The 11550-nt window shown below is 46.3% G+C and overlaps 1 protein-coding gene across 1 annotated transcript; it reads left to right on the forward strand.

Moving 5' to 3' along the window:
• Positions 1-3920: 3920 nt before the first annotated feature.
• SNAI2 (snail family transcriptional repressor 2) lies at positions 3921-10974 on the forward strand. The gene is made up of 3 exons (XM_085605650.1): positions 3921-4251; positions 5055-5588; positions 8220-10974. The coding sequence occupies exons 1-3, from the start codon at positions 4167-4169 to the stop codon at positions 8435-8437; spliced, it is 837 nt and encodes a 278-aa protein (XP_085461776.1). The 5' UTR covers positions 3921-4166; the 3' UTR covers positions 8438-10974.
• The last annotated feature ends 576 nt before the right edge of the window (positions 10975-11550 follow it).

Genomic DNA, 11550 nt, shown 5'->3' on the forward strand with positions numbered 1-11550 from the left:
AAACTCAGGACCTGGTATAGTAGCTGAGAAGCAAGATTTCAAATGGTTGGGGGGATAACAGTAGAAAACGCCAAAGTGCCAAACATTCCGTTCATCAAGCATTGGTGGAGCCTTTACAATCACTTTCAAGTGAATTTGTGGATACTTTCAAACCAATCTCAATTATATTGGTAGATACCTTGAAACCACTCCCAAGCCCTCCTCACAAACTTTATTGGAAAGAATTCAGGAGGGTCTTGACCTAGCAAAAATGGCTGTTCCATGAGAAGTAGTTATAGTCTTCTGGCAACAGGGGGTGGTCTGGAGGTGCCATATGAGCTCTCAGATCACCTAAGAGTTTTCTGTTAGGGATCACCCATGAGAGATGGCATTACCTCTATTTATTTGTTAAGCGGTTGCAATAACTTTTCAAGGAGATGGCATTTGATCACCTGACCAAATCATTTCCCTTTATAATGGCCTTGAACTATTTAATGAGTAATTGGGACTTTGTTTTCTTGGTTTGGTCTGAGCGCAAACTTATGATCCTCCGGGGTGCTTCGTTCTGAAACTGGGCCTGCCTTCCATCATCAGGCAAGTCGTTATTATAAGGAAGTGATTATTCAAGATGGACTACATTCTCATGAGGGGATTACATTGAACCACTGCATTCTCAAAGATTGTATGACTTTGGATAAAGCAGATAGCATACCGTGGCTAGCGTATGTTAGAGCGGCATGCGCTAGGCTAGGGCGCCCGGATATGTACTCTTTTCCACAGAATCTTAAGAAAGAGGATGTAAGGTGGGTCAAGCAGCACTTTCGAAATATGTTGGAAGCTGAGAGGGAAACGGTTGAGCTTTGTAAACCAATGGTAAGATCATCTTACCAACTTTCGTCGTCTTTGGCCATGGAACCTTATTTAAAATATGTTACCAAACCATATCATCGTTTCCTACTTATAAGGTTCAGGTTCAACCTAATACATTTTGTGCTTGGCTCGTATACAAAGTGGGGCATCCCAGAAGATTCCCCACCCTGCACCTGCGATTTCTTTTCTACACAGGATACTCTGCACCTAGTTATGCTTTGTGAACATTATTTGGTGGCCCGTAAAAAATTTATTTTCCCTATCCTGAAAGACTTAAACTTTGCTCAGGTACGGCCGGCTCTATTATATTTACAGATGTTGAACTCGGTACAGGTCACATATGGTGTAGCTTGTTTTTTGGTAGCAGCCGCTAGACAAAACAAAACCAGTCTGGCCCCAAAAATCAACCACCAAACCTGACACTTGCAAATATGGTACTCCTTATATCTTTAACATGTTTCTTTTATTTAGGATTTGCAATCACTTTTAAATCTGTTTTATTTAATTTTAACCTTGTTTTATGTATTTTGTAATGCTTTTATGGTTTTTAGTAACCGAATAAAGTTCTTTGACTGACTGACTGACATTCTCATGTTAGAGGTCAGTTAAGGGAGTTATGCTTCCTCCAAACACTGTTAGTATATGTATCCTGCAGGCTGAGTCCAGGGCAAGGGAGGCCTTGTGTATCTTGGTTCTGCCAGGGGGCACTAATTCTTCAGTTTCAACTACAGGGAGATGGTTACTCATTTCGAAGACTTATTCCTCAGTAATTGTCAAAATGTTGCCTATTCTGCAGGGATGATCCATTCAAAGGAAAGCGTCATTCTCCGCAGTAGACTGGGTGAACATCTACAATTCAGTCACCTGGGTGTCCTCTTCCATATTTGTGAATCATCTTGGGTTGCACTGCACGTAGACAAATAGGTGTTGCACCAAATTCACGCTACTTTGTCTTGTATGTTACCCAACCCCTCCAACTCTTATGGAAATGCAGCTGCTGTGGCGCATATACCCTGGTTAGATTGCTCGTTGCCAAGAGGTGTAGCTCATGCCATATCGCCATAGAGCCTTCCGGGAAGGGATGACCCTGGGATGGCAACAAGGGACACAAACTGAGCTTGTATAGTATGGTTCTCCTGAAATTGGGGATTTCAGCACTCGAGCAGAAATTCTTTGATAAAACATGCCATCACTGAATATTTCTCATACTACAAAAGCACCGAATGGAACAAATGACACCATACCTCTTCAAGTAGGCGCCTAGAAGTCTTTCTCAAATGAGCGCTTGATCTGATTCAAGCTTTAGTGAGCCACGTGTAATCGCTACTGGGAGCCTCACTGATGACTGGTGTTAGCTGGTGAATGCGGTTGTTTTCGTTCAGAAGAGATTTCCTTGGATTAAAGAAAGAATGCAGATAGTTCCTACCTCGGTCATAGTCCTCCTCTTGGCGCCTATCACAGCCCTAGAACCACACGTCGGTACACCGTTCTTGTTTTCCGTCTCAACTACGCAACTGCATCTCTATACTCAACTAACTTTGATGCGTGGCTGGAACAATTGTGACCGTTTCTCACACGGCGGAGCTCTCGTTGAATCGTTAAAGACAGTGTTTTCTTGCAATGCAAGTAGTGTGGAAAATGAGTTCACTTTCAGACACTGAGCATTAGAGTGAGCACCGTCTGCAGTGTCTGCACACTACCCGGCGAGGAATATTTGTTTCACTCTCCTCTGCACTTGTTGTGGCATTCCCCAAGATTAAGAAGTTATGCAGCTTGACAATGCACTTTGCTCAGGCAAGTCCTGACAGCCCGGTTGGGATTTTTCTTTGGCGGACTCATTCCAGCACCTGTCGCGCGCGAGCCAGGGGTGGTCCGAGTGCAACTTGCCTGGGCTGGGGCTGCTGCCAGCCAGTCCCGCAGGGGTGCACGGGCGCAGCTCTCTGCTGCGAGGCGGGCGCTAGCATTCTGAAGAGCAACGCTGCTCAAACATATATTCGTTTTTAGAGGCACAGAAAAAAGAAACTCCGAAAAGCAATCATATTTTTCAGAGTGTGAACTTCTGCTCCTCCCGAGCAGTGGCGTAGCTACCATTGGTGCATCAGGTGCAGTGGCACAGGGGTCCAGCGCCCTGAGGGGCTCGTTGAACCCTGGTCGTTGCTTTATTTTACTACACCAAAAACAAATGGGACAATTTCCGTGTTTGCACTACGCTACTGCTCCCGAGACATGGATGTGAATTAAATGTTTGTTGTGTGCAACACGCGTGTCCATCTGGCTTCAGAACAACTAAAGGCAACTAACTTTGTTATCACAATCTGCGCCCCCTTTACCTGGGGAGTCCCACACGTCCGTGTGTGCGTGCACTGTGGCATCACTGAACGCGCCCCCATCACTAGTGCCAAGGAGGGTGCCAGCGCGGGTAATACAAGACTGCGACTCTGCTCAGGACATCTCTTCTTAACAGAGCTGCATGTTCAAGGGACGGGCGCCCAATGCCACACTGTGGGCTTGGGAAACAGCTTTATTACAGAGTTTATCTTTCGAATTGCCAGTAAAAATGTCTGTTTATAGCCAACTTATTAGAAAAAACTGTGGGTGGAATTATTCCATTGGCTCTCAAGTCTCAAAAAACGTTCTTGGGGAGAATATTCCATCTCTGCAGAATGGAGCCGACTCGCCTGGTTGGAAATAAAGCTAAACGAATTTCGAGGCAGCTTTCAGTTCCTAGCCCAGCCCCACAGATCTCATTTCAGGGCCAGCTCAGATACTCCGAAATGTCAAGGCGACCTGCTGTCTGGGCACGGCCCCACATGCTTACCTCCTAATGAGAACACACACACACACCCGTTCGTTTACACAAACTTTATTATTGAAAACAAGGATTCCTGTCGAAGTTCTCACTTAGAACAAGTGGCTTTTCAGTGGCGTAGTTCCGGGGTCTGCCTCGGCCCCCCTGCAGCTGGACAGTGCACTCTCACATACAGAGCCCCCCCTTACACCACAGCTGTCTCGGGGGCGGGGCTGAAACCTGAGCCGACCTCCTAACTTGGGCAGGCGGTGGGATCTTCTCCACAGTCCTCAGCGCGCTACCAGCAGAGCGGCCGCGGCTGCAGCAGAAGAGAACCGCGGCATCCGCAGGCGCTGATTGGAGCAGGCGGCCTGGGCGGCCCGCCCCCTCATGCACCTGACAGGCCGAGTATTTACAGCGGGCGCAGGGGGCGCGGCACAGGCGAGGGCTCCGCACACTGACTGGGACATGCGATAGGGAGCCGGGACCGTTACACGCAGCCAGGGAGCCCTGGGCGACGCACGCCAAGATGCCGCGCTCCTTCCTGGTCAAGAAGCATTTCAACTCCTCCAAGAAGCCCAACTACGGCGAGCTGGACAGGGACACGCACACAGGTACGGGCGGGGGCAGCCCAAAGCAGGGCTTAGGATGGTCAAGTGGTTGTTTGAAACAAAAATAAAAAAAAATACATATATATATATATATTGGGTATTTTAATTCAAGAAATAGGGCCGTGCGCGGGGCTGTCTTATCGCTCGGTGCTCTGATGTTCAAAGGAAGGCTTTCGAGGAAGGCTTTCAAGGAAGACATCACCAGCTAGTTCAAAAAAACTTTTTTGTGTAAAAATGTAAAGTTTTAATAACTTTCCAAACCGGAGCTGCTCTGTTGTGCTTGTAAGTTATGACGATGTAATACCTTGAAGTGCACTTTACTCATGCACTGAAGTCCTTTGCGTGAACCTGCTCATTTTACACCGGTGTCGAGAATTTGATGAACTGCTGTTTCACTTTATAACACATCGAACACAGCATATCTGGCCCCGACTTTCCCTCGTGCACCTGTTTTCATAGCCATGTACGATGTGAGCACACTGGATTAAATGCACACTTTCTGTGCATCCCCTGACATTCAATTAGTAGTTGCACCTGTCCTTACGTCCTGCAAGAGAACAGTTCCTAGAAAAGTGTGGGAATCTAAAACATAGTATTTGTGTGAATATTACAATGTGTGTTTGGACCTCTGCCTGTGAAAGCACGCTCTATAAACACGTTTTTGCAATAGTATGTATTGCAGTGCGGACTTTGGTATTAGTGCATTGTGTTTTGATCACTTTTATAAGTAACCTGTAGTTGCGGTAGTTCTTGTCCATGCCTTGTGCTTTTTTATACTAATTCTTTGTCGTTGTTTCCTCTTGCAGTGATTTTTGCACCTTACCTTTACGACAGCTACCCCGTCCTGCCCCACGCCGACATCCTCAGCTCGGTGGCATACAACCCCATCACTGTCTGGACTGCCACGGGGTTGCTGCCCTTACCCGGCGAGCTGTCTCCTCTCTCCGGATACCCCCCGTCCTTAGGGCGGGGCAGCCCGCCCCCGCAGTCGGACACGTCTTCCAAGGACCACAGCGGCTCGGAGAGCCCCATCAGCGACGAGGAGGAGAGGCTGCAGTCCAAGCTCTCCGACCCCCACGACCTCGAGGCCGAGAAGTTCCTGTGCACTTTCTGCAACAAGTCCTACTCCACGTTCTCCGGACTGGCCAAGCACAAGCAGCTGCACTGCGAGGCGCAGTCCCGCAAGTCGTTCAGCTGCAAGTACTGTGAAAAGGAGTACGTCAGCCTGGGGGCTCTGAAGATGCACATCCGGACTCACACCCTGCCGTGCGTTTGCAAAATCTGTGGCAAGGCCTTCTCCAGGCCCTGGTTACTGCAGGGGCACATCCGAACTCACACTGGTAAGCAGAGCGGACTCGCTACACACACACTAAATCTCACCACACACACACAGTGTACTGACTAAACGGGGGGTCGCGCTACGCACCTTCAAGGTGATGGCAGTGTTTGTTTTCATTAATTGGCTCGCGTTGTCTTTAATTTTAAGAGCAAACGTCTGAGGGGCTGTTTGTTTCTCAAGTGGAGCGGTTCCAGTAGTGATGAGTCTGGCGAACATTCCAGTTGGCCAATTGTAAATGGTTTTTGCTGGATTCCTGTTCAGGCATATATGCATATATTCTCTATGGGATTCTGGATTGGTCAGCTAATGGACAGCGTTTGAGAATCCTCAATAGATTCCAGCTCTATGTTGACACTGTGGTTTGGTGTCTGTTGGTGGTTATTAGTTTTGTATTTTATTTTCATTCTACTGGTAGAGTTTTATTTTGCCAGTTTACCCCTTACTTTCTGCTGGGTCTGTAGGCTTCCATATTCACAGCCACACTTTTTGGATCCAGTAGAAACCATTTGTATTTGTCAAATGGAGAAAATAAGGGACTAATACTGTGTGCGTAGGAGACTTTGGGAAAATGTAAGTAATCCTTAGACGGCGTTGAGGTTTTGCCGTCTGTGCATGTCTGCCCGGAGGCTCTAATCACGGTTACAGCTCAGCCTGACTCACCCTGCCGGGCCCTGCACAGCCAGGCCTGTTGTACATAAAGGCGGGCTGTGAGCTTGTGAGGGGGCGGGGAGGGGACAGCGCTGCTGCCATATGACCGGAATGGTTTGGGACACGACTGTCCATGAGGGTCAACGGCATGCCAGGTCTTTAGCACCCCGCCCCCTCCCCCCACCACCACGTGATGTGTCTTGATGTATTTGGGAACCGTTAACGTATTAGTGGTTATTCCACAAAAGTGGGGCGAGACAGACCCTTGTGGCGCTATGTCGGACGCAGCGGAATTAGAAACAGAGAAAGCACTTTAGAAGATGGCAGTTAAACCTAATTGTGATTGGACTGCCCCTGTGGAGGGAAATCTGTTGTAACGCTCTGAGTGAGGCCTGTACAGTGCCGAGTAAGGCATGTACAGTGTCACAGCAGGAACTAAATCACTGGTGGGCGCTTCAAGACTACGCAGGATGCTTTAGTACTTCAGTATGGCTGTTCATAACAGCACTTTTAAGCAGTGCTTAATTTGTGCCGGTGTTTTCCTCTGCTCTGTACCGGCACTTACATGTCAACACGGGACTTATAGCAGTCTGCCACATGGTGGCACTGTTAGTCTGGTTAAGAGAAGAGCACAAGGGCAGTTATTTATGAATTCAAAATATATCTAAAATATTTAATGCCTGCTGCCCAATTCATTCTTATAGTTTTAGGGTCCTGCAATAGTTTGAAATGTCACACTTGTAGGAGTGTGATGGTTTGTAGTTGTGTTGGTACTGTCATTGGCCGGGGCAATGGGTAGTGCGAGTTTTGGTAGCCCTGCCCCTGGCACTTATTGTTTTACAAATTAAGCCGGCTTTTAGGTGCTGTCATTTGGGGCGATAGGGACACTGGGATCCAAAGGGGTTGATTCCTGTTTGATTCATGACACATGTTTTGGGTGAAGCCGGGAAATTTCAGAAGTCAAGACCCGAATCATCAACAGACGACGTCTTTCACAGACAGCCATACACCCCCCCCCCCCCTCCCCGCCTGAGAGCCCCCCTTTCAATTAATCAAATTATGGGTGTGCCACATGATACACATGCAGTAGAACGCGTGCAGATAGATGTATGGGGGCAGTGTCGTGCTTTATGTTGCATCTCTCAGGATGGCAGAACCACCACCATGTCGAAAGAGTGTGCCTGTCGACAAGAACATGACATGTCTGGTCTGCACTCTGCACCACAAAGAAGTCTGAATCCTGATCTGTGCACCCGCTCACTTTCATGCTACTGAGAGGTGTGGGTAGCACGGTGCTCTCTGCACTGACGTTCCCATAGAAGCACGGCAAATGGTGCCCCATCCCCTGGGTTTAAGAAGTCGACGCACTACATATAAATGTTGAGTAGCATACCAGTCAATTCGTAGAACTCCTACCTGGTCGCTTAAATATTTACAAGGGTTGAAGTGAATGGGGAATAAATCGTTCAGAGTGATACAGGTTTGCAAACACGACCACGCTATTAAGTCAATTTTGTTTATGCGGATAAACGCTCTCGATATGACGCATAGTTGACAGGTATGTCAACTAGCGGCATGAAGGCGGACCAGGGAGGATGCTGTCCTAGTGGCGGGAGGGGGGTCCAAACCAATTACTACGTTGCCCCCCTCCCCCCCCCCCGCATTTGCTGCTGAAAGAAACAAAGGTAATATTTTCAGAATGTGACGGTCAGTTGTAGAGTCACAAGATGGTCTCTAAAAATAAAAGTACGGGGAACGCAAAAATGTTTGTAAAGTTGTGGAACTTTATCTAATAATCAGTGCGCCAACTCCGTTCCCATCACCCACTTCACCCTCTCAGGCGTACCCTCGTCCCGTGTTAAAAAAAAACCCCAAAAAGCCAGACCTCTCCGCATTAATTGAATACAATTGAAATTGAATTCATGGCTGTCTTATTTGTGAGATGTTTATTTCTCTAACCTCAATGTGTCTTCCTTCCTTTCAGGAGAGAAGCCCTTCTCGTGCCCGCACTGCAACCGAGCCTTCGCCGACCGATCTAACCTGAGGGCGCATCTGCAAACGCACTCTGACGTGAAGAAGTACCAGTGCAAGAGCTGCTCCAAGACCTTCTCCCGCATGTCCCTGCTGCACAAGCACGAGGAGTCGGGCTGCTGCCTGGCGCAGCTCGAGGGCCGCCTGCCTCTCCCCGTTTACCCGGACTGAGCAGGGACTGCAGCGCCCCCTGCGGGCCGAGATGATCACTGTGGGCGGGAGCGGAAGTGCTCCCAAGACCGTCAACGGGGACCGGAAGAAGCGGGCCGAGAGAGGGGCAAGGAAAGAGGCAATAGGGCGGCGACGAAACATGGCAGAGAAGTTCCAGTGGCCCGCTACTAAAGCTTCCAACGAAGAAAATGGAGGAACATCTCTGTTTTAAAGGACCGGGACAAAAGTGCATTCTTTGATACAGAATTAACAGGGCGCAAATGTTTTCTCATTCCTGCCTATAACGGTTTCATCCAAAGAGAATGTATATTTGTAGACGATATTGGTAAATATTCTGGATATTATAATCCCGCAATCGTGCCTCTGCACAGAGACCAAGCCACGTCTGTTCCGCCCAAAGAGAATGCACACAGGAACAGTAATGAACCACACTGACATGGCAATGTGAAAATGTGAATACTTCTACTGTGACAAGCAGAAGGAAATATGCCATGTAGTATGAAATATGCATTCCCAGTGGTTTGGAATTCATCCCTAGCGGCAAGGCACGAGAAGACGCTTGGGATATGTAGCGCAACTCCATCCCTTTAACTTCAGTTGTTCTGATCAATATCGCATCCTGATGTCGTGATATGAAATATACCAAATTTCCTGACACAAAATGTCATCCTTTAAAGTGTGTAATGCTGTAAATGTATGCACGAACGGCGTCCATGGTTCTGAAGTGCTCCTAAAAGGTACTTATTCTAATGGGAATTTCATTTGACCAGTTATAAATGATATCTCTTGAAATCCAATTTCTGATATATTGGTCCCGAGTCACAGAAGTTCAATGGGGAAAATGTGCATTTGCACATATGCTCATTCATTTAAAAAAAAAAGGGGCTACGTGTGCACTCTTTGACCCATGTTTATTTTTGCCACGCAATGCAATACAGCAAGACAACTTACTGCACTGTGTGAAAGGGTAGGAATGTGCCACATTTACCAATATATGGCACATCTTGCTCTGGCGCACTCAGTGCAGCCTAGCACCAACGCAGGCACCCTTGTGTCATGGTGCAAGGGTGCCTGCATTGCAGGCAGGGCACCTAACTGCACAAAAACGACCCCTAGAGGCAGTTTTCTCTTCCCAAGTGTGCTGCAGAAAAAAAGGAATCAATGAGTAGAATTAAAGAAATTTCTCCTTGTTGCGCCTCCCCATGGAAGGCGTACAGTTCTGATGCATGCCCAGGTCTACCAGTGGTGGTAAATCTGAGAATGAATCAGAATGCGTGGGTGGATTCATAGGAACAGCCATGCTACACTGATGGATCACCTTCCCTGGGCATAGTAATGCAAGGCAGTGACTTACAGGATGGCCTCCTGTGGCTTGAAAATCTGATTCTAGGTCTTGCTTTGCCCTACGTAATCTGGCATGGTGCAAGGGTGAAATAAAACAATAAGTCTGCCCCATTGTGTTTTCGTACATTTTGGCCCCTTCCCTAAATACTGTGTTAGGCACAGTGCTGAGGGGTAGTGTAGGCAAAGATTCCAGGGCATCCCATTATCAGACATGCTCAGCCATCTCAGCCTAGTGTACCCCCTCTTTTCTCCTGGAAGTCATGATCTAGTACAGGGCTAATGTAGAGAAGGCACAACACAGGTAGGTTACAACAATGTCCCCTCCATTCATCCATGACTCTGTACTCCACTACTAATGAAATAATTTTACAATAGAGTTTGCATTTACATTTCTACCACCGATATACATGGGGTGGGTATGTAAGTATTACATATTGAGAGGCGTTGACACTTTGAAGTACATAACTGTCAATTCTACTCTCATGAACCCATGTGATATGGGGGGCGGACCCTGAAAGCAGCAGGTCCTTTGTCACCATGTCATCGAGGATCTTGGGTGCAATGCATAACAGTTTTTTACTGGTCCTCTGTAATTTCGTTAAGGTTTGCCTTAATTTCTTTTAATTTATGCATTGCTTGGAATATTAGGGCACCAGGAGTTAGGTGTTAACATGCCGCAAACCGAAGTGCATAAAGTGACTGAAAAAAGCAAGCAATTTATCTACTACAAACCTAAAACCTTAAACATACACTCTGTGCCTTATAAAAACAACTTTATACATTCCTTGCTCATGCCTGACCAAAAATCGTTTTCACACTGAGGTCTTTCATGGAATTGTGTAGCCCAGTTATGTAGGGAAAAGTGCAAAAGAGGGGCTTGATTGGAGTTTGCCAAAGTTTATTTGGAATATGTTCAAATGCACAAAGAATATGCAATGATGTTTTAAACAATCTCTACACTGCTATGCACCACCATGTGCCTTACGAGTCTTAATCATTTTGTATGATGTGTGAATAAAATGTACATATGTCTATTTTTATATGTCGGAATGTATGGTTGTGTGTAAAGGAAGCTGCAGGCTTACTGCCCCAGCCTCTGGAGAACATGAAGAAAAGAGTAATGTTAATACATTAATGATGTTTTCTAGACACTTTTTATTTTTAAAGAAATAAACATAATTTGGATATAACAAGTTGGTGTGTCATTTCATGTATTTGAAGGTACAGGGACTTGTATTCGGTGTTTGGGGTAACAATCTGTTTATGCTCGCTTGTTGCTAATCTATTTTTTTTAAACATTTATTTATGCCGAGGTTAGGAAGTTTAATTCCTCTACAATTTCAGTTGAAAATCTATGACACAATAAATTTGGGTAATATGGAAACATAAAAAAGGCCATCATATACTTAGAGGTACGATCCCAGAAGAGGCCCATCCTGACCTTTTATGACCAACCTGGATCGAGAGGAACTTAGCCACAGCGAATGACGTAATGAGAGTGTCAATGATGTCTGACAACAATAGCCAATGTTACATTTTGTGAACATTTTTAAAGTTCATGCAATAATACCTTCCCAAAATTGTTAATTCTGTTTGCGTGTCAATATTTGTATATAACTAAAGTTTCTTAAACGCAGGATGCTTTGTTTTAACCAAAGTACACATATATTCGCAAAATACAAACAAATATGCTCATGATAAATATTTGACTAGAAGCCCATCATCACTGTACATCCTCCTCTGGACCCATTTTCAGTATTTTATCATAC

The sequence above is a fragment of the Triturus cristatus genome, chromosome 5_1 (genome assembly GCF_964204655.1).
Source record: "Triturus cristatus chromosome 5_1, aTriCri1.1, whole genome shotgun sequence".
NCBI classification, from domain to species: Eukaryota; Metazoa; Chordata; class Amphibia; order Caudata; family Salamandridae; genus Triturus; species Triturus cristatus.